This window comes from Malaclemys terrapin, chromosome 4, assembly GCF_027887155.1.
Source record: "Malaclemys terrapin pileata isolate rMalTer1 chromosome 4, rMalTer1.hap1, whole genome shotgun sequence".
Lineage (NCBI taxonomy): Eukaryota > Metazoa > Chordata > Testudines > Emydidae > Malaclemys > Malaclemys terrapin.
In genome coordinates, this window is record NC_071508.1 from 453072 (window position 1) to 475101 (window position 22030).

The 22030-nt window shown below is 60.1% G+C and overlaps 1 protein-coding gene and 2 long non-coding RNA genes across 5 annotated transcripts; 1 reads left to right on the top strand and 2 right to left on the bottom strand.

Annotated features, from left to right (window-relative positions):
- Positions 1 to 1414: 1414 nt before the first annotated feature.
- Positions 1415 to 14851, top strand: LOC128836484 (sulfotransferase 1B1-like). Of its 2 annotated transcripts, XM_054026808.1 has the most exons (8): positions 1415 to 1480; positions 7829 to 8244; positions 9510 to 9638; positions 9750 to 9847; positions 10820 to 10946; positions 11220 to 11314; positions 14018 to 14198; positions 14674 to 14851. In XM_054026808.1, exons 2-8 carry the CDS (start codon positions 8064 to 8066, stop codon positions 14784 to 14786), a joined length of 924 nt encoding a protein of 307 aa, XP_053882783.1. In that variant the 5' UTR covers positions 1415 to 1480; positions 7829 to 8063; the 3' UTR covers positions 14787 to 14851. The 2 variants fall into 2 exon arrangements, with proteins under 2 accessions (XP_053882783.1, XP_053882784.1); XM_054026809.1 differs by lacking the exon at positions 9510 to 9638 and having other exon boundaries at positions 1417 to 1480.
- LOC128836485 (uncharacterized) lies at positions 11341 to 13805 on the bottom strand. Its single transcript, XR_008444783.1, has 3 exons — positions 13259 to 13805; positions 13029 to 13163; positions 11341 to 11703 (listed from the first exon to the last, which is right to left on the bottom strand). It is a non-coding gene; the product is annotated as an uncharacterized LOC128836485 (long non-coding RNA).
- A 3503-nt stretch (positions 14852 to 18354) lies between the features above and the next one.
- On the bottom strand, positions 18355 to 22030 carry LOC128837370 (uncharacterized). 2 transcript variants are annotated; one of them, XR_008444931.1, is made up of 4 exons: positions 21992 to 22030; positions 20434 to 20461; positions 20160 to 20227; positions 18355 to 18942 (listed from the first exon to the last, which is right to left on the bottom strand). It is a non-coding gene; the product is annotated as an uncharacterized LOC128837370 (long non-coding RNA). The 2 variants fall into 2 exon arrangements; XR_008444932.1 differs by lacking the exons at positions 20160 to 20227; positions 20434 to 20461; positions 21992 to 22030 and adding an exon at positions 19194 to 19416.

Sequence of the window (22030 nt, forward strand, 5' to 3'; positions counted from 1 at the left end):
CAAGTCCAAGATATCTTTTTTGAGATGGGGCGACCACATCTACACGCAGTATTCAAGATATGGGTGTACCATGGATTTATATAGAGGCGTTATGATATTTTCTGTCTTATTATCTATCCCTTTCCTAATTGTGACCAAGTTGGGGATTTTTGTAGTGTTTTACATGAATAGTGCATGCCTCAGTTTCCCTGTGTGCTGCATGTTTAACAAGGTGGTGGGAGAGGGTTTGTTGTTGCAGAGGACCAGGTGTGACCTCGCCTGGCAGCCGGGAGCCCCAGACAACGTCCTGGAGATGGGGAACCCTAACAACTGGTGACCAGGTGACTAAGAGGCCTCTAATGATACCTCAATCTGGGACAGTTCCTCAGATCTGTCACCTAAAAAGAATGGCTGTTTTGAGACTCTCCCTCACATCCTCAGCTATAAAGACCGATGCAAAAAATTCATTTAGTTTCTCTGCAATGGCCTTATCGTCCTTGAGTGCTCCTTTAGCATCTCGATCGTCCCGTGGCCCCACTGGCTGGTTAGCAGGCTTCCTGCTTCTGATGTACTTAAAAATGTTTTTGCTATTACTTTTTGAGTCTTTGGCTAGCTGTTCTTCAAATTATTTTTTGGCCTTCCTAATTATATTTTTACACTTCACTTGCCAGAGTTGATGCTCCTTTCTATTTTCCTCACTAGGATTTAACTTCCACTTTTTAAAGGATGCCTTTTTGTCTCTCACTGCTTCTTTTACTTTGTTGTTTAGCCACGGGGGCTCTTTTTTAGGTTCTCTTACAACATGTTTTAATTTGGGGGATACATTTAAGTTGAGCCTCTATTATGGTGTCTTTAAAAAGTTTCCATGCAGCTTGCAGGGATTTCATTTTTGGTGCTGAACCTTTTAATTCCTCAAAAAGAACAGGAGTACTTGTGACACCTTAGAGACTAACAAATTTATTTGAGCATAAGCTTTCGTGGGCTACAGCCCACTTCTTCGGATGCAGTAGCCCACGAAAGCTTATGCTCTAATAAATGTGTTAGTCTCTAAGGTGCCACAAGTTCTCCTGTTCTTTTTGCGGATACAGACTAACACGGCTGCTACTCTGAAACCTTTTAATTCCTGTTCAACTAACTTCCTCATTTTTGTGTAGTTCCCCTTTCTGAAATGAAATGCTGCCGTGATCTGCTCTAGGAATTGTTTGGGGCAGTTCTATGGCCCGTGTTACAGATACGCCAGAGCCCTGTGGGAGCGATAAGGGGTGGGGACGGGTGTGCCAGCCAGGAGGGGTGGACTCTGCCTAGGGGCCCCAGACTGGTTTAGCCTGCTCCTCCCACTGTTCAAAGACAGAGCTAAATAGGTTTCATTAGGAGCCTTTTGTTATGTTCAATGCTCAAAGGGAGCTGAAATCGCTTGTGGCGGGGCAGTGCCTGCCCAGCGCTGAACATCACTAGAGACGACGTGCGGAGCTCGCAGCAGAGAGGCAGGTGGCAGCAGAAGGTGACTGACAGTCGAGGCGCTGAGCAGAACGAGCAGAACTGGGGCTGGCGGGGGCCAGCGGAGAGGCACCGTGGCTGGCAGGGCGGCTAGGAGCCGTGGCTGGTGGGGCGGCTAGCAGAGAGGAGCCGTGGCTCGCAGGGCGGCTAGCGGAGAGGAGCTATGGCTGGCAGGGCGGCTAGCGGAGAGGCACCGTGGCTGGCAGGGCGGCTAGCAGAGAGGAGCCGTGGCTGGCTGTGACGAACTGGGCCTGTTCTTGCTGTGGTGTGTGAATGCTGACAGGGGAGTGTGGCTGGGATGGTCTGCATTGGGGGATGGGAGTCTGCCCGAGGGCGTGTCACTTGAGAACCCAGGAAGGGGTTGGAGGCCAGGTGACACCTTGGCCCGGGAAACTGAACAAAGGCTGTGGGAGGGGTCGCTGAACGGAGAGTGCTGGAAGCGGGCTAGAGAGGTGGCTGGGAGGCAGAGATGGCTCTGACCCCCCAAAGGGGGGTGGGCTGGGATGCCCTGGGACCCCAAGCTGGACCTAACTGAGGGGGGCCCTGTTGTCTGTGCCTGCAAGACCTGTCTTGGACTGTATTCCTGTCATCCAAATAAACCTTCTGCTTTACTGGCTGGCTGAGAGTCATGGTGAATTGCAGGAAGCCGGGGGTGCAGGGCCCTGAGTCCCCCGATACTCCGCGACAACTGGTGGCAGCGACGGGATCTACTGCACCCCGTGGACGGCGCTTCCTGCAGTAAGTGACTGGGGAGCAGTAAAACGAAGGGGGATTGACGGGGACCAGGCGTGCTGAAGAGTGAGAGAGAGACGGTTATTACCCCTGGGAGTGTGTGACCAGCGAGAAGGACTTCAGCAGTAACAGGGTCCCCCGGGGGGATCGCAGCGAGTGGTCCCAGGGGCGGAGGAGTCTGCAGCTCGACCCTGGCAGAGAGGTGGTGACCTCGAGAAGGGCTGGCACACTAGGGGGCCCCCTGGGAACTGTGGGGAGCTGTGAGCACACAGGCCAGTGAGTGTCCAGCAGGAAGATGTATGCCAAGTGGCTTAAGAGCGACCTGGTGGAGCTGTGCAAGCAGAGGGGGCTGCGCAGTGGGAGGCTCACCAAAGAACAGCTCATTGCCCGGCTGGAGGCAGAGGATCACGCGAATGAACTGATCCCTGTGTCTCAGGGAAGCAGCCTGGCAAATGCAGCACTGGCACCAGTGTCTGTCCCAGCTGGGAGTGGTCAGCCGGCTGCTGAGGGCTTCCCGAGACCCCTCCTTCCTATGCCTAGGGGAAGGGTGGGGAGGAGCCCAGCAAATACCGAGGGCGCCGTGACCCCCCCGGCCAGCAGAGGATCCTCCCGGCGACGTTCGGCATCCGTGGAGCGGAATTGGCTGGAATGGGAGAAAGAGCTAAAACTGAGAGAGCTGGAGGATCGTGAACAACAGAGACAGCATGAACGGGAGGAGAAAGAGAGACAGAGACAGCATGAAGAGAGACAGCGTCAGCATGAACTGGCGAGATTGAAGGGCAGCGAACCCCCGGCTGCGGTGAGTGAGGGGGGACCCAGGACTGCACGGAGCTTTGATAAGTGCATCCTGGCCCCATACAAGGAGGGGGAGGACATGGATGACTTCCTAGGGGCCTTTGAGACGGCCTGCGAGCTGCACCGGGTTGATCCCGCGGACAGACTCCGGGTCCTTACCCCCTTACTGGACCCCAAAGCTGTGGCATTGTACCGCCAACTGGAAGAGGCAGAGAAAGGGGACTATGAACTATTCAAAAAGGCCCTGCTACGTGAGTTTGGGCTGACTCCTGAGATGTACCGGGAAAGGTTCCGGAGTCAGGATAAAACCCCTGAGATCTCATATCTGCAACTAGCCGTCCGCATGGAAGGATACGCCAGCAAGTGGGCTGATGGGGCCCAGACGAAGGAGGACCTGGTCAAACTGCTGGTACTGGAGCAACTGTATGAGCGGTGCCCATCCGACCTGAGGCTGTGGTTGGTGGACAGAAAGCCAGAGAACCCGTGACACGCCGGGCAGCTGGCTGATGAGTTTGTAAAGAGCCGGTCAGGAGATAAAAGGGAGGAGTCCCAAAGGAACAGTCCCACCACAACGCAGAGAGAGAGTCACCATGGGACCTCCCCGTGGGAAAATACAGAAAAACCCCATCAGAGGGGAACATCCGGCGTCAGGACCATCCGACCCACTCAAGGGGACCCATGGGACATGGGCTGCTACCACTGTGGTCAAAAAGGCCACATACGGGCCCAGTGCCCCAGGCTCAGGGACAGACGGAGCAGACCGAACCCACAGAGGGTTGACTGGGTAGAGACCCAGCCGGGCGAGAGGCAGCATTCCCAGGGAAGGGGGGCTGGCAGAGTACCACCTGCTAAGGAGGGAGGAGAGCTCCAGGCCAGCTCCTCTGGGGGGCAGGATGCTCCAGACTCAGGGTTTTTGGTTTATACGATGGGCGCGGGGCTGTCCCTCCGGAGAGAGTACCTTGTTCCCCTGGAGGTGGATGGGAGGAAGGTCAATGGATACTGGGATACGGGCGCAGAGGTGACGCTGGCCCGGCCCGAGGTGGTGGACCCAGATCAGGTGGTGCCCAACACCTACCTGACCCTGACGGGGGTGGGCGGAACACCAGTCAAAGTGCCCGTGGCAAGGGTACACCTGAAGTGGGGGGCCAAGGAGGGCCCCAAGGATGTGGGGGTACACCCGTATTTGCCCACTGAGGTATTGATGGGGGGGGACCTGGAGAACTGGCCAAGCAACCCCCAAAGGGCACTGGTTGTGACCCGCAGTCAGAGCCGGCGAGGGGCACTGCACCCTGGCCTTGGGGGGGGGTGCCTTGCCTGAGGCGCAGGACCCTAACCTGGTGGGGAGGGAACGCCCAGGGACATGGCTCAGGGAGGCTGCAGCTTCAGACCCAGCCGGGGAGAGAGAGCAGGTGGCCATCCCTGTCCCAGCTGCTGAGTTCCAGGCCGAGTTGCAGAGAGATCCCTCCTTGCGGAAGATAAGGGACCTGGCCGACCTCAATGCGGTACAGACCATGGGACGAGGTGGCCGGAAAAGGTTCCTGTGGGAGAAGGGGTTCCTGTACCGAGAATGGGCTCCCCCAGGGAAAATGGAGTCAGGGGGGATCAGGAGGCAGCTGGTGGTACCCAGAAGTATCGCCGCCAGCTGCTGTACCGGGCCCATGACGTTCCCCTCTCAGGGCACCAGGGAACCTGGCGTACCCAGCAGAGGCTGCTACGGAGCTTTTACTGGCCTGGGGTCTTTGTTACTGTCCGACAGTACTGCCGATCCTGTGACCCCTGTCAGAGGGGGAGGAAGGCCCAGGACAAGGGGAAAACAGCTTTAGGACCCATGCCCAGCATAAAGGATCCTTTCCGGAGGGTGGCCAAGGTTAAAAGGGCGGCTCTCAACCAAGAGAGCCCAAAGCACAGATCTCCAGACTGGAGCGCTGGGAGAAGACCCCAGCCCAGTTGGAACCCCAGAGGTATGGGGGTGGGAAAAGGGCACAGGCCGCATAAACCTTCCCACATGCGAACTGCGAGTGCCATCAAGCACCCCCGACCTAAGGGGGGGCGTGAAACTGGAGGGGCCTGGTGTAATTCTCACCAAGGAATGGGAGGGATGCGGGGGCATCCATGGGAACGGGGGTAGGTTCGAACTTCCCCGGGTCACTGGCTAAAGTGACCCTGCTCAGTTCGGTCTCGAAGGGGGGAGATGTGACGAACTGGGACTGTTCTTGCTGGGGTGTGTGAGTGCTGACAGGGGAGTGTGGCTGGGATGGTCTGCATTGGGGGATGGGAGTCTGCCCGAGGGCGTGTAACTTGAGAACCCAGGAAGGGGTTGGAGGCCAGGTGACACCTTGGCCCGGGAAACTGAACAAAGGGTGTGGGAGGGGTCGCTGAAGGCAGGGTGTTGGAAGCGGGCTGGAGAGATGGCTGGGAGGGAGAGATGGCTCTGACCTCCCAAAGCGGAGGGCTGGGATGCCCTGGGACCCCAAGCTGGACCTAACTGAGGGGGGCCCTGTTGTCTGTGCCTGCAAGACCTGTCTTGGACTGTATTCCTGTCATCCAAATAAACCTTCTGCTTTACTGGCTGGCTGAGAGTCATGGTGAATCGCAGGAAGCCGGGGGTGCAGGGCCCTGAGTCCCCCAATACTCCGTGACACTGGCGGGGCGGCCAGCGGAGAGGCACCGTGGCTGGTGGGGCGGTTAGTGGAGAGGAGACGTGGCTGGCGGGGCGGCCAGCGGAAGGCACCGTGGCTGGTGGGGTGGCTAGTAGAGAGGAGCCGTGGCTGGCGGGGCGGCCAGCGGAGAGGCACCGTGGCTGGTGGGGCGGCTAGTAGAGAGGAGCCGTGGCTGGCGGCGCGGCCAGCAGAGAGGCACCGTGGCTGGTGGGGCGGCTAGTAGAGAGGAGCCGTTGCTGTCGGGGTGGCTAGTGGAGAGGCACCATGGCTGGCAGGGGGACCAGCCAAAGCAAGCGGGGGGGAACAAGACAAGTGCCTTCTCCTGGGTGGGAGGGGAGCTCACACAGACGCAGGGTCCTCACTGACCAGGGACCCCCCTGTGAGTGGAGGGAGACGGGAGGGGTACAGGAAAGGAACTGGGGGTTGTAGGTCTCAGGAACACGTGGGGGGAAGCTCTGCCCCATGCACTCTGGGGCGGGCGTCCTGCTCACAGGGTTATGTGTATGAATCCTGCTTGTGGCATTTTCCCTAATTAATGCCGGGCGACCTCCCTCCTCTCGTGAAAAGTGTCTTTTCTACACTCAGACTCTGTGCGTGCGATGGGGGAGTTTTGCCTCTCAGCGGCGCCCGGGGTGGGGGGTGTAATTTCCCCAAGTTACTGGCTGGAGGCTGGAGCCGGTTCTGTGCTGTGTCGGTGCAGAGGAACCCCTAGATATTGAACCCGGCCCTGGTTGCTGCCGGATCCACCTGGCAGAGGGGTTACAAGTTCAACCCGTCTTTGCGTGGCCAGCTGGCTTCATGGGGGTGTGACGGTGCTGCCCGTAGGAGCCAGCTGAGGTCACTCAATCCGGGTGAACTGCAAACAGACCGGGGCAGCCAAACCCCAAACGCTGGTGGATCTTCCAATACTTAGATTTACCAACCAGCCTCTGTATTACCTCAGGTTTCAGAGTAACAGCCGTGTTAGTCTGTATCCGCAAAAAGAAGAACAGGAGTACTTGTGGCACCTTAGTACTCCTGTTCTTCTTTTTGCGGATACAGACTAACACGGCTGTTACTCTGAAACCTGTCATTATGCAAGGCACTGCATTTAGCCGTATGGAATGGAAATCCATCAACCTCATGAAAAAACTCGTACAGATACAGACTAAGGTGCCACAAGTACTCCTGTTCTTCTTTTTGTATTACCTCACTGGTTACTCAGAGTCCAACCAACGCAGTTCCCTTAAAGTGCCCAGCGTCCGGCCTCCGTCCAGACACACACGTCAGATATGATGATGATTCCTGAAAATCTGATCTCATCATATAAAAGAAAAGGTTCTTCCAACCCCAAAGGATCAACCACATACCCAGGTCCAATTATAACTCAGATCTTACCCCAAATCCACGCTTATAGCCAATTCTTATTAACTAAACTAAAATGTATTAAAAAAGAAAAGCGAGAGAGTGTTGGTTAAAAGATCAATATACAGACAGACTGGAATTCAATTCTTGAGGTTCAGACACAGCAGAGATGAGCTTGTCGTTGCCAAAAGTTCTTTTAGAAATAGTCCAGAGGTTATAGTCCAATGTCCATATTCAGGGTGGCTCCAGTCAGTGACTGGGGATCTCAATCCTTGTGGCTTAAGGTTTCCCCCTCTTGAAACCCAAAGCAGATCTGAAATGAAGCAGGATCGTGTCCCAGGGTCTTATACATTTCCAGTAGCCTTTCGGCCTGAGAAAACAATAGTCTTAACTCTCCTTCTTCCAAACATCCTGGCAATTAGCACAGGGTCATTTACCCATTAAACGGTTCAGATCCAGGTTACCACAACCTTCAAAGAGACAGAGACAATAATACTATTTCCCTCAAGTATCATCATAAATGTTAATACTCCTTTTTTGATCTTCGAATTAAAGTTACAGCAATAGACAAGACTTGTTTGCTTACATCACAAGACCTGAGCAAACATCTCCCCTTTTACCTCTAACACTGCCGGCTGCATTTCAAAGGTCTATTCATTTATCTATCTTCCTAACCAGTCTAGGTTCACCCATGGGTCAGGTCAGTCTGAGTTAATTAACTCTTTCTGGCCCTGTCACCCTCCAATGAAATATTATATTACATTCATAACGTCACAGGGGGCTGGACTGCAGGTGAAGGTTATTTACTGATCGTTGTGCAGGGAGAAATCTCAGCTGCAAAGGACACGGCCAGCAGCTCAGACAGGATCAGGCAGGACCCAGCCTGCGCCTTCAGCCAGGGAACCCTGAGCCAGCACCCCCAGAAACCAGCCTGCTCCCCCGGCTACATCCCCCAGCACCCCCAGAAACCAGCCTGCTCCCCTGGCTAGGAATCCCCCCTTGCAGGATCCCAAGGGGCCCCTATCCCGAAGCAGGCTCCCCACCCCGCACCTTGGCATGGCAGCACCAGAGAACTACACTAAGGCCTTGCAAGAATCCCAGGATGTCTTCCACCGCTTCCCCCTCCAGCTGGTCCACGGGATCCCGCTCATGGAGCCCATCGCCCAGCAGTGGGGCCCCATCGAGAACTTCCAGGCCCGGCCTGACGACCTCCTCATCTCCACCTACCCCAAGGCAGGTAAGAGACCAGCCCCGGCCTCACCCAGCAGGGGGTGCTGTGGGGAAAGGGAGGGGCACTGCTCCCCTAAGAACGTAAGAAAGGCCGTACCGGGTCAGACCAAAGGTCCATCTAGCCCAGTATCCTGTCTACCAACAGTGGCCAATGCCAGGTGCCCCAGAGGGAGTGAACCTAACAGGCAATGATCAAGTGATCTCTCTCCTGCCATCCATCTCCACCCTCTGACAGACAGAGGCTAGGGACACCATTCCTTACCCGTCCTGGCTAATAACCATTAATGGACTTAACCACCATGAATTTATCCAGTTCTCTTTTAAACGCTGTTATAGTCCTAGCCTTCACAACCTCCTCAGGCAAGGAGTTCCACAGGTTGACTGTGCGCTGCGTGAAGAACATCATCCTTTTATTTGTTTTAAACCTGCTGCCCATTAATTTCATTTGGTGGCCCCTAGTTCTTATATTATGGGAACAAGTAAATAACTTTTCCTTATTCACTTTCTCCACATCACTCATGATTTTATAGACCTCTATCATATCCCCCCTTAGTCTCCTCTTTTCCAAGCTGAAAAGTCCCAGTCTCATTAATCTCTCCTCATATGGGACCTGTTCCAAATCCCTAAACTCCCAGCAGGGGGTGCTGTGGGGTGGGGGAGGGGCACTACAGGGGGCACCATGGGGTGGGGGAGGGTGCTGCTCTCCCAACAGGGGTGCTGTGGGGTGAGGGAGGGGCACTACAGGGGGCACCATGGGGAGGGGGAGGGGCGCTGCTCTCCCAGCAGGGGGCGCTGTGGGGTGGGGGAGGGGCACTACAGGGGGCACCATGGGGTGGGGGAGGGTGCTGCTCTCCCAACAGGGGGCGCTGTGGGGTGGGGGAGGGGCACTATAGGGGGCACCATGGGGAGGGGGAGGGGTGCTGCTCTCCCAGCAGGGGGCGCTGTGGGGTGGGGGAGGGGCACTATAGGGGGCACCATGGGGAGGGGGAGGGGCACTGCTCTCCCAGAAGGGGGTGCTGTGGGGTGGGGGAGGGGCACTATAGGGGGCACCATGGGGAGGGGGAGGGGTGCTGCTCTCCCAGCAGGGGGCGCTGTGGGGAGGGAGAGGGGCGCTGTAGGGGGCACCATGGGGTGGGGAAGGGGCGCTGCTCTCCCAGCAGGGGGCGCTGTAGCATCATAGCCAACAACTGCCCCTTGCCAAGGGTTCTGGCCCAGGCCGCCTGGGCGTGAGCGTGGATGGGGGTGTCTCTCTCTGTGACTGTCTCTCTGCAGGGACCACATGGATGCAGGAGATCGTGGACCTGATCCTGGTCCAAGGAGATGTGGAAAAAGCCTGTCGAGCCCCAACCCACATCCGGATCCCCTTCCTGGAGATCTGCTCCCCTCCCCCAGTGCCCTCAGGTCGGTGCCTCCGATCTGCCTGCCTGGGGGCAGGGCAAGGCTGCAACCCCACCACAGCCTTGCTGGGCTCCCCCCGAGGGCTGACGCCCCCTCTGGTCCCGTCTCTCACAGGTGTGCAGCAGCTGGCGAATGTTCCTTCCCCCCGAGTCATCAAGACCCACTTGCCCTTCCAGCTGGTTCCCAAGTCCTTCTGGGAGAACAGATGCAAGGCAAGAGACCCTAACCCTGTCCCCTAACAGCCCTGCCGGTGCCCCTCACTCCCGACCCGCAGCCCCTGCCAGCCCAGCCCTGCCCCCCCTGAGCTCTGCCGGTGCCCCTCACTCCCGACCCGCAGCCCCTGCCAGCCCAGCCCTGCCCCCCCTGAGCTCTGCCGGTGCCCCTCACTCCCGACCCGCAGCCCCTGCCAGCCCAGCCCTGCCCCCCCCAGCTCTGCCGGTGCCCCTCACTCCCGACCCGCAGCCCCTGCTAGCCCAGCCCTGGGCCCCCCATCTCTGCCGGTGCCCCTCACTCCCGACCCGCAGCCCCTGCCAGCCCAGCCCTGGGCCCCCCAGCTCTGCCGGTGCCCCTCACTCCCGACCCGCAGCCCCTGCTAGCCCAACCCTGGGCCCCCCAGCTCTGCCGGTGCCCCTCACTCCCGACCCGCAGCCCCTGCCAGCTCTGCCCTGCCCCCCCAGCTCTGCCGGTGCCCCTCACTCCCGACCTGCAGCCCCTGCCAGCCCAGCCCTGCCCCCCCCGAGCTCTGCCGGTGCCCCTCACTCCCGACCCGCAGCCCCCTGCCGTCCCAGCCCTGGGCTCCCCCCTCACAGCCCTGCTGGTGCCCCTCACTCCCGACCCGCAGCCCCTGCCAGCCCAGCCCTGGGCTCCTCCCTCACAGCCCTGCCGGTGCCCCTCACTCCCGACCCACAGCCCCCTGCTGTCCCAGCCCTGCCCCCCCCAGCCCTGCCGGTGCCCCTCACTCCCGACCCGCAGCCCCTGCTAGCCCAGCCCTGCCCCCCCCAGCTCTGCCGGTGCCCCTCACTCCCGACCCGCAGCCCCTGCTAGTCCAGCCCTGCCCCCCCCCAGCTCTGCCGGTGCCCCTCACTCCCGACCCGCAGCCCCTGCTAGTCCAGCCCTGCCCCCCCCCCAGCCCTGCTGGTGCCCCTCACTCCCGACCCGCAGTCACGTTGTTCTCTCTTCCCCAGGTGATCTACGTGGCCCGAAATGCCAAGGATAATGTGGTCTCTTATTACTTCTTTGACCAGATGAACAAGACGCAGCCCGAGCCGGGGCCCTGGGAGCTCTATGTGCAGAAGTTCATGGATGGGAAACGTTAGTAGTGGGCCAGAGGGTTCAGAGCTCCCATGGCAGCTCCACCTCCCTCCCTACCCCATCCTAGCTTGTGGGGTGCCTAAAGGATTGTGGGTGTGATGAAGCTCCATTGGTTCCAGACCTGAGGTTTCCCCCATCGGGGTATACGGACCGGTCCTTACCTGCTGGGGGAGGCTAGCAAGGCATTCTGGCAGGAGTCCATACGGTGACCACATCCTGTGACCTCTGCCCCAAGGGATTATGGTCATGTCAGCTTGTCCTCTCTCCCCACAGTGGCCTGGGGCTCGTGGTATGACCACGTCTGTCGATACTGGGCCGAACGGGCCAATCACTGCATCCTCTACGTCTTCTATGAGGACATGAAAGAGGTGAGTGTGGAAGGAGGGGACGGGGGGCGAGGGGCAGTGATGCTGCCCAGGGGTCTGAGTCACCTCGCTGCCGCCTGCCCTTAGCATGACGGCGTCGTGTCTGGCCCCGCCGTGGGTCGGCTCCCTGAAACCACCAGCCTCTGGCAGCACGAGCTCTGCCGTCCCAGCCTCCGCCGGCCGCACTCTGTCCAGGTTAGCGAGAGGCCGGCGCAGACCCTGACCCCTTAGAGCACCTCTCTGGAGTTACCAGCCCCGATCTCCTGCACACTTCCCGCGCTTACCGACCCCAGAGCCAGAACCCACCGGCTTGTCAAATCCCCTCCAGCTCCCCGCTCTGCTCCGCTCCGCTCGGCCCGTGTCGACACAGTGATAGTGGGAACAGCCAGAACCTAGCATCGAAGAAGAGAGAGTCGTGATAGAACGAGAATATTGGAAACAGCTACAGACTGGAAAACGCAAAACCGGCTTTCCCGGGGCGGCTCTAGGCACCGGCAAGGCAAGCAGGGGCTTGGGGCAGCCCATTTGCAGGGGCGGCAGGGATCCAGCCTGGGAGCTGAGAACCAACAGGGGCCCTGGGAGCTGTAGTTCCTTGGTTCGCTCCCTGCCTAGAGAGCCAGCCCTGGAGCAGGGAAAGAACTACATTTCCCAGCATTCCCTTGGCCACTACCACCAGGAAAGAGGGGGAGGGAGGGAGCTGAGACCTCACGCTGCAGCCTGCTGTGAATGGAGAGCTGCATTGGGAAGGGCAGGGAGACCATATTTTAACATTCAAAAAATAGGACACTCCACGGGGAGGGAGGGTAGCCCCACCCTGCCCCCATCCACTCCCTCTGACTGCCCCCCACAGAAACCCCAACCCATCCAACCCCCCTGCTCCCTGTCCCCTGATCACCCCCTCCCGGGACCCCTGCCCCAACTTCCCCCCTAGGACCCAACCCCCTATCTAAGCCCCACTGGTCCTTGTCCCCTGATCACCCCCTCCCGGGACCCCTGCCCCAACTGCCCCCCTAGGACCCAACCCCCCTTCCTGTCCCCTGACCAACCCCTGGGACTCCCATGCCTATCCAACTGCTGCCTGTCCCCTGACTGCCCCCCTGAACCCCTGACCCATCTAACCCCCCCTTCTCCCTGCCCCTGACTGCCCCCCCAAACTCCTGATCCATCTAACCTCCCCTTCTCCCTGCCCCTGACTGCCCCCCCGAACCCCTGACCCATCTAACTCCCCCTTCTCCCTGCCCCCCCGAACCTCTGCCCCATCCAACCCCCCAGCCCCCTTACTGTGCCACTCAGACCAGCGTGTCTGGCTTCGCGCAGAAGGTGGCGGGGGAGAGAGCCCAGGGCTGGGGTGGCAGGAGGTGTGTGTGGGGGGCAATGGTGGGAGGGAATGAGGGAGCCCAGAGCTGGGGCAGCAGGGGGTGTGAGTGGTGGGGGGAGAGCCCAGAGCTGGGGCAGCAGGGGGTGCGGAGAGGAGCCCAGGGCTGGGACGGGGGGCAGCCAAAATATTTTTTGCTTGGGGCGGCAAAAAACCTAGAGCCGGCCCTGTGCTTTCTAGTGCCTCAGTTGATCTCACAAGGCATTCCCCTGCCTGTCTCCTGCAGGGTCGTTAATTCCAAGTCCTTCTCCCAGCATTTTCAATCAGTTTGGCATCACCCAAGAGTTCTGAAGAAACTCAAATATGACATTGCAGAACTGCTAAATGTGGCAGGTCACTTACCGCTTAAATCAGCCTCTGCCCCAGCTGACTGGAGGGTAGCTAACGTGACGCTGGTTTTTAAGAGAGGCTCCAGAGGTGATTCTGGCAATCACAGGCCGGGAAGCCTGACTTCAGTACCAGGCAAGCTGGTTGAAACTATAGTAAAGAACAGAATTTATCAGACACATAGATGCACATGCTCTACTGGGGAAGAGTCAACATGGTTTTAGTAAAGGGAAATCATGCCTCACCAATCTACTAGAATTCTTTGAGGGGGTCAGGAAACATGTGGACAAGGGGGATCCAGTGGATCTGGGACCTGGACTTTCCGGGTAGTTCTGCATTGCAATACCCCTGGGCGGCTTGTGTCGCTGACTTGGTCTCATGGGGCTTGGGCTCCAGCCCAGACTCTGGAACATTCCCCCCGGGAGGCCCAGAATCCGGGCTCCAGCCCGAGCCCGAATGTCTTCGCTGCAGCTTTATAGCCGCAGCCCGAGCCCTGCGAGACTGTCAGCAGATGCAGGTATTTTACTGCAGCGGAGACACGCTCAGAAAGCCTTTCACAAGGTCCCTCGCCAATGGCTCTTACACCAAGTGAGCTGTGATGGGATAAGAGGGAAGCTCCTCTCATGGGTTGGTAACTGGTTAAAAGACAGGAAACAAAGGGCAGGAAGAAATGGTCAGTTTTCACAGTGGGGAGGGATGAATAGTGGGGTCCCCCAGGGGTCTGTACTGGGACCAGCGCTACTCAATATATTAATAGATTATCTGGGAAAAGGGTAACCAGTGAGGTGACAATGTTCAGTGTCTATACGTAACTCGTTACCTATCTCCATACGCCTATGGCCAGTGCAACACAGGCGTTCAGTAAAGACCTCACACCACGTCCCTGGGCGAACTCGTATGTAGCTACCAGACCCAAGGGACCCCTGTAACCCCATATGCCCCCCTGGGCCCTTGGCCAGTTGCCATTGGGAGGCCGCTGGGTCAGCATCCTTCTCCCCCACCAGGACCCGGCCCGGGAGATCCGCAGGGTCATGGACTTCTTGGAGGTGGAGCTGCCCCCGCAGGTGCTGGAAAAAATTGTCCAGCAAACGTCCTTCCAGATCATGAAGGAGAACCCCATGGCCAACTACAGCAGTGTCCCCAGCACCATCCTCGACCAGACCGTCAGCCCCTTCATGCGCAAGGGTGAGCGGGGGGAAAGGGGACCTGGGGGTTGTGGGGAACCCGCCCCCCCCCCACTGGCTTTGTCTGGAAAGTTCCCTGTAGCCCGTTGGTACAGGGCCTGGGCAACTTGAGCAAGGTACTGTGGGTAATGCCTGCTTGGTCTGAAGCCATGCCTCATTACCCATAGTCCCTTGCAGGGGGTCATGCTCACTTGGCATTAGCTCCCCATAATGTCACAGGCGGGAGGCGAGGGGGGGGGTCGTGTCCTTGCGGCTCTTCCCAGGGATTCTGGGTAAGTCCTGTTGGGCTGGGTCCCCATGGCGTTCTTCCCGGCGGTCCTGTCCTGGGGCCCAGTCGGCTGCAGAGCAGGGTATGGATGCGGGGGGGCTCCCTGGAGCTGGGGTCCCCTGCCTGGGGGTGGAAGGCACTTCCTGGGGAAGGGGCGGCTGTTGCTGGGGGGTGGGTCTCACCACTAATACCCCCCTCTCCTCCCCAGGCCAAGTTGGCGACTGGAAAAACCATTTCACTGTGGCGCAGAGCAAGGTGTTCGACGCCCATTACCAGCGCCGCATGCAGGGGACCGGCCTGCACTTCCGGACCCAGCTCTAGGCCCCACCCCGTGGGTGCGGACAGGCCGCCATGAACGGTGCTGCAATAAAAGTTGACCTCCTGACCATGGACATTGTGATACCTGGGAGGGGGTATCATGGGGTGGGGGTGGGGGCTGGTGCTGCAGGAAACTTCCCCTTCAGCCCGAGACAGGATGTCCCACCCTGGCCCCGATGGCGCCCCCCCTCCAAGTGTCCATCCCCCCTTCCCCCCCGGGGCACAGGTGCTGCTGGGAGCGTGAGTCGCACCGCAGAGCTCACAAGCCAGGAAGGGAAGTCCAGGACACACTGTGGGGGTGGGGTCAGTGTACACACAGATCGATATGGGGGTGGGGGGGCCGAGCTGCATTTCCTCCATGGTGCTGTGTAAACAGCAGTGAACTCAAGGTTGTTCTCTGTGAGCCAGGAAAGGGAAAAGGGGCTTGGCTGGGAGGCCCTGCCAGCCCCACAGGAAAAGAGGGCGACTCTGGGGGGACAGATTCCATGGGGCTGGGGGGTCTCCGCAGCCCCCTCGTCCCCAGACCCGCTAGCAAGCAAGGAGTGTAACCCTTTGACCTGAGCAGCTAGCCCCAAATCCAGCAGCTTGTTCCCGTTCGGAGCAGAACTCGGCGGCCGTCGGGGAGTTCTTTGATGCAGTTTTGTTTATTTAAAGACTGGACAAAGTCCTGTGTCGCGGAACGCAGAGAGACACAAATCACAGGAAGCTGTGGGGAGTGGCGGGGGGTGTATGTTTGCTCAGAGCACCAAGACCGCTCTTCTCAGCCTGCACCCCACCCAAAAACCTCTCCGCCTCTTTCTTCCAGGGGCAGACACCGTGCCGCCGGCCGCTCCTCCACGCTGGCTCTGACTCTTGCAGGCCTGGTCTACACTAGGACTTTACTCCGGCCTAGCTACAGCCCTCAGAGGTGTGAAAATCGACACCCTTGAGCGCCCGTTATACCAACCTCACCCCCAGCGTAGACAGCGCTAGGTCGAGGGATGAAGTCTCCAATCGACCTGGCTACGGCCTCTCGGGGAGGTGGATACCGACGCCGATGGGCCAAGTCCTGGCGCACGCAGCGTCTTCACTGACGTGCTGGTTAGATAAGCCCCCAGCCCTTGAGTTGTGGGTCTGTTCTGGCTTCCCACAGCCACAGGCGCCCCCGACCCAAAACCATCCTCGGCACCACTTGGGCAGGCTGCCTTCGCCTGTGTCCTGGCCTGGCAGCCACTAACCGAAGGGTGAGTTCGCACCTGTCAATCTCAATAAGAATTGAAATCAACCCCTAAGGTGGTTTCACCCAACTGCAGTACTACGCCCCAGTGAAACGGACTAGCCACCCCCTGGGAAAGCCCCCCCCATCCTGACCCCCTTACGCAGGTCTGTAACTCCTCCCACCCCATCCTGACACCCTTACGCAGGTCTGTAACTCCCCCCACCCCATCCTGACCCCCTTACGCAGGTCTGTAACCCCCCCCCACCCCATCCTGACACCCTTATGCAGGTCTGTAACTCCCCCCACCCCATCCTGACACCCTTACGCAGGTCTGTAACTCCTCCCCCCCCATTCTGACACCCTTACGCAGGTCTGTAACTCCCCCCACCCCATCCTGACACCCTTACGCAGGTCTGTAACCCCCCCCCATTCTGACACCCTTACGCAGGTCTGTAACTCCCCCCCGCATCCTGACCCCCTTACGCAGGTCTGTAACTCCCCCCCCCATCCTGACCCCCTTACGCAGGTCTGTAACTCCCCCCCGAATCCTGACCCCCTTATGCAGGTCTGTAACTCCCCCCCCATCCTGACACCCTTACGCAGGTCTGTAACTCCCCCCCGCATCCTGACACCCTTACCCAGGTCTGTAACTCCACCCCCCATCCTGACACCCTTACGCAGGTCTGTAACTCCCCCCCCCATCCTGACACCCTTACGCAGGTCTGTAACCCCCCCCATCCTGACACCCTTACGCAGGTCTGTAACTCCCCCCCCATCCTGTCACCATACGCAGGTCTGTAACTCCCCCCCCATCCTGACACCCTTACGCAGGTCTGTAACCCCCTCCCCCATCCTGACACCCTTACGCAGGTCTGTAACTCCCCCCACCCCATCCTGACACCCTTACGCAGGTCTGTAACTCCCCCCACCCCATCCTGACACCCTTACGCAGGTCTGTAACCCCCCCCTCCCCATCCTGACACCCTTACGGAGGTCTGTAACTCCCCCCACCATCCTGACACCCTTACGCAGGTCTGTAACTCCCCCCCCCATCCTGACACCCTTACGCAGGTCTGTAACTCCCCTCCCCCCGACTTCAGAGTGACGAAAGTGTCCAAGGGGATAGTCGGGTGCTCAGAATGAAGCACGTCCTTAAGCAGTTGCACCACCAAGGACTAAAATTGCATTACTGCTCCAGACGGCTCTCGCTGGCCTAAACTACAGCCGGGCTTTATGCTGCAGTTCATCGGGGAGATGTTGGTGGCTAGTTCACACTGGAATAATTCTGGGCAGTTCTCTGGCCTGCGCTATACAGACTAGACGCCAGGGGTCCCTTCTGGTCTTGGCAATCTATGACTGAAGCCCGGGCGCTTGTCCTTTGCAGCGGCGTTCAGCCTTGTAAGTGTGAAACTTCTTAGCAGAAACATCTCCAAGTAAAATCTACAGACCTGCTCACCTCTAGAAACCCGGTTAAAGCAGCTAGGACCAGACACGACTGCCACTTCGGCAATTTCACACCGTCAATGGGAAGAAACAAATAAAACGTTAAGACAATTCTGTGCAGTTACAATTGTTACCCAGCCCGGACTCAGCTGAGGAGCTCTAGAAACTGCACCAGCTGGGGGGGGCCGTGGAGCAGCTTTGGCACCACACAGAGAACTGGGCCAGGCCGGGGCCGAGTGCCAGCGGGGATCCAGCGAATCGCGTGTGCGTCGGCTGGGGCAATACAAACAGCACAAATCAGTCAGGACTCTAGTGCAGACAAGGCCTTACAGCAGCCTGCCTGGGGCCGCGTGTTGTCATCGACATTATCGATTCCCAGCCAATGGGAGCTGCGGAGCCGGCGCTCAGGGCGGGGGCATTGCACGGAGCCTCCCTGGCTGCCCCTGCACCTAGGAGCCGGAGGGACGTGTCACCGCTTCCAAGAGCTGCACGGAGCCGGGACGGGAGCCTGCCAGCCCCGCGCCGACCCGACTTTTAATGGCCCAGTCAGCAGTGCAGGGGGTGGGGCCAGCACAGGGCAGGAGGTGGGGCAGGAGCAGGGCCAGCACAAGGAAGGGGGCGGGGCCAGCGTGGGGCAGGAGGTGGGCAGGGGGTCATGAGGGGCAGAACTATGGGGCAGTGGGGAGTTACGGGGGTTACCATAGAAGGTTACGAGACGAAGGCCATGATGGGAGGAGGGGAGCAGGGGGTCACGGGGAGGGGTCATGGGGGGCTGACGGGGCAGGAGAGCAGGGCAGGGCCATACAAAGGGGCAGAGAGCCGGCTCATGGGGAGACATTCAGCGTCCCACCCCCCAGCTGAGGTCGGGAGCAGCTAGCAGTTTGGGGGCGGTAACATAGTCGCTGAGAACAGACACCACCGGGGCATGGAGAGGTTTAGGGGAAAGTTCCCGGTTTATTGGGACGGTTTTATGCCCACACCATGATCCCAGGTGTGGACAGAGACCGGGGCCCCGGCACGGTGGTGGATGTGGGGCTGTGACGTCCCCGGGTTCACCAGGAAGGTTCACACTCACAAATATTTACAAGCCCCTAAACAATGGGGGAGGCTGCGGGTGCGTTTGTCCCGGCCGGGGGAGGTGTGGGGAAGACAACAGGGCAGTGCCTGCCCCCGTCCCACAGCACCGTCCCCTCCCGCACAGGGCTGGGCCGATCCCTCCGCAGCTCCCCTTCCGGACCGGGCCGCACCGGCCAAGCCAGACCTGCTGTTCAGATTAGAGAGCCCAGCCCCTGTGCTGTGGGGCAGGGTACTCGGCCCCGCTGGGGAGCCCAGAATCAGGCTAGCAGGGCAACGAGGGCCACGTCTCCTTATCTGGGGCTCTCCGAGAGCCCCCGCCCGCAGCCAGGGCCCCACGGAGGGACCCGCCAGGGGGCAGAGACAGAGGCGGCTGGTCCCTGGCCCCACGCAGCTACGGCACGTTGACATAGTCGTAGTCGGCCTTCTGCTCGTCCAGCGAGGCTGCGAGGGAGAGAGAGAGAGAACTGTGGGCTCACCCCCAGGGAGAGGGGAGCAGGCATCGGGACTCGGGGCTGGGGGTCCCCGCCAGTCCGGGGGGCTCTGGCTACCTGGTGCACCTGGCCTGGGGCTTCTTCCCACGGCATAGCAGACAGTGCATGTCCAGTGCCTGCGGGGTCAGGGAGAACCCCACAGGGCCTGGGGGCGGCTGGGTCACACTCGGGGGGTGGGGGTGGGGGGGGCAGAGCTCTTACGGGGTTTCGGCTCCTTGTCGTCCAGGTTCGCGTAGGAGACATTCTCACCTGCCCGGGAGAAAGGAAGGGGACTGTGGGTGAGTGAAGTGTGCCCACCCGGGGGCAGGACTGGGGTGACGCGGACCGGGCTCCCCTGCGGGCCTCAGGCCCCGTCGCCGCGCCCTCTGGCAGGGCAGGAAATATTCCTGTGGGACGCGGAGGGGGCAGCGTGCTTGGGAGATGCACACCTGCACAGTCTCCCTTGTGCGTACGTGTGAAAGGGACACGTGTGCCCACGCTGGTGAGGGCGAGTCACACGGTGCGTCCTCACAGGCGGCACGCACGGGGCGTGAATGCGGGACCCCGGCGACCCCAGCCCGGCCAGCCCCGGCTGGGAGCAGCCGCAGCCTCGTGAGCCGGTCGCATGGAGCAGCCGCTTGGGGACACGTTCCCACCCAGGGAACAATGCACATGCCAGTCAACGCACACCCTGCAGGAGTCACACACACACACAGGGGCTGCATGCACACATACACACACACGCACACAGGGGCTGCACACGCACTCACACGCCAGGGTGTGTGCACACACACTCACACAGGCACTGCACACACGCACTCACACACATTCACACACACACAGGGGCTGCACACACAAACTCACAGGCCAGGGTATGCACACACGCACACACGCACACACACACACACACACACACACAGGGGCTGCACAAACGCACTCACACACATTCACACGCACACAGGGGCTGCACACGCACTCACATGTCAGGATGTGCACACACACTCACACAGGCACTGCACATACGCACTCACACACATTCACATGCACACAGGGGCTGCACACACACACTCACATGCCAGGGTATGCACACACGCGCACACACTCACACACACACAGGGGCTGCACACACGCACTCACACACATTCACACGCACACAGGGGCTGCACTCACACTCACACATGCACTTACCCTGGTTGTGACTGGGGCCCTTCTGCCTGTGGGGCCCGGTTCTCTCGGTCCCCAATGGAAGCACCTCCCTGCAGATGGGGAGGGAGCAGAGGGGTGACCGTGTGGATGGGGCAGGGGCCCAGCCTCCCCCTTCCCCCCTCCCAGGGTGATGTGCTCAGGAAAGGGTCAGGGCCTACACACACCTGAGGGCCTAGAGACCCACCCCCCCGAGTTGAGTGTCCCCCTCAGCTCACGCTGTCCCCTGCCCGGCCAGGGCGCAGCCCCCAGTACTCACAGATACTCCTTGTCCTTCTCCACGGAGCCTGCAAAGCACAAGACACGGGAGTGGGGTGAGAGGCCGCGGCTGGGAACACGGATCGGGGGGGCCCGTCAGCACCCGTACACAGCGCCCCGCCCCAGGCAGGCCATCCCCAGGCTGCCCCCCGGCAGTGTAACGTGGGGCACTGGCCCTGCCTGTGGCCACCCGGGCTCAGCGTGTGGGGCGTTCCCCATGGCTCAGCGTGGGCCAAACTCGCGCCACCCCCCATGGCTGCCCCCAGCCCCAAGGGGCCTTTGCTGAGGTGCCCTCAGTGGGGAACATTCCCACTTGGGAGTGTTAGTAACTGAGGAGACCCCAAAACTCTGCTTTAGCAGGGATCTAGGGTGGGGCATGTGGGTGCACCATGGATGGATGGAGGGGGGTGTCTGGGGATGGATGATGGGTAAACAAAGGGATGTGGCCGTGGGGCAGGGTCTTTCTCAGAAGCGCCGGAGAGGGATTTCTAACAGGAGGGGGGCAGGGCAGTGGGCAGGGTCTCTATGGAGGCAGGGGTGTGGGGCAGGGTCTCTGTTGGGGGCAGCGGGGTGCGGCAGGGTCTCTATTGGGGGCAGGGCAGTGGGGCAGGGTCTCTATGGGGCAGAGCAGTGGGGCAGGGTCTCTATGGGGCAGGGGGTGCAGCAGGGCCTCTATGGGGCAGGGCAGTGGGGCAGGGTCTCTATGGGGCACGGCAGTGGGGCAGAGTCTCTGTTGGGGGCAGGGCAGTGGGGCAGGGCCTCTGTTGGGGCAGGGGGCTGTGGCAGGGTCTCTATGGGGTAGGGCAGTGGGGCAGAGCAGTGGGGCAGGGTCTCTATGGGGCAGGGCAGTGGGGCAGGGTCTCTGTTGGGGGCAGGAGGGCGGCAGGGTCTCTATGGGGCAGAGCAGTGGGGCAGGGTCTCTATGGGGGCAGGGTCTCTATGGGGCAGAGCAGTGGGGAAGGGTCTCTGTTGGGGGCAGGGGGGTGCGGCAGGGTCTCTATGGGGCAGAGCAGTGGGGCAGGGTCTCTATGGGGGCAGGGCAGTGGGGCAGGGTCTCTGTTGGGGGCAGGGGGTGCGGCAGGGTCTCTATGGGGCAGAGCAGTGGGGCAGGGTCTCTATGGGGCAGGGTCTCTGTTGGGGGCAGAGCAGTGGGGCAGGGTCTCTATGGGGCAGGGAAGTGGGGCAGGGTCTCTGTTGGGGGCAGGGCAGTGGGGCAGGGTCTCTATGGGGCAGAGCAGTGGGGCAGGGTCTCTATTGGGGCAGGGCAGTAGGGCAGGGTCTCTATGGGGCAGGGTCTCTGTTGGGGGCAGAGCAGTGGGGCAGGGTCTCTATTGGGGCAGGGCAGTAGGGCAGGGTCTCTATGGGGCAGAGCAGTGGGGCAGGGTCTCTATGGGGCAGGGTCTCTGTTGGGGGCAGAGCAGTGGGGCAGGGTCTCTATGGGGCAGGGAAGTGGGGCAGGGTCTCTGTTGGGGGCAGGGCAGTAAGGCAGGGTCTCTATGGGGCAGAGCAGTGGGGCAGGGTCTCACAGGGGTCCTGGCTGGAGTCCATGTCTCACTTACTTCCCCCCGTGGCACCCTGCAAATTCACATAGTCCTCCT

Bases quoted from the DNA above. Each gene is read 5' to 3' on its own strand.
- LOC128836484 (XM_054026808.1), top strand. From the start codon at position 8,064: ATGGCAGCACCAGAGAACTACACTAAGGCCTTGCAAGAATCCCAGGAT. The intron at 9,639-9,749 runs GTCGGTGCCTCC...CGTCTCTCACAG, and splicing joins CCCTCCCCCAGTGCCCTCAG to GTGTGCAGCAGCTGGCGAAT. The intron at 10,947-11,219 runs GTTAGTAGTGGG...CTCTCCCCACAG, and splicing joins GAAGTTCATGGATGGGAAAC to TGGCCTGGGGCTCGTGGTAT.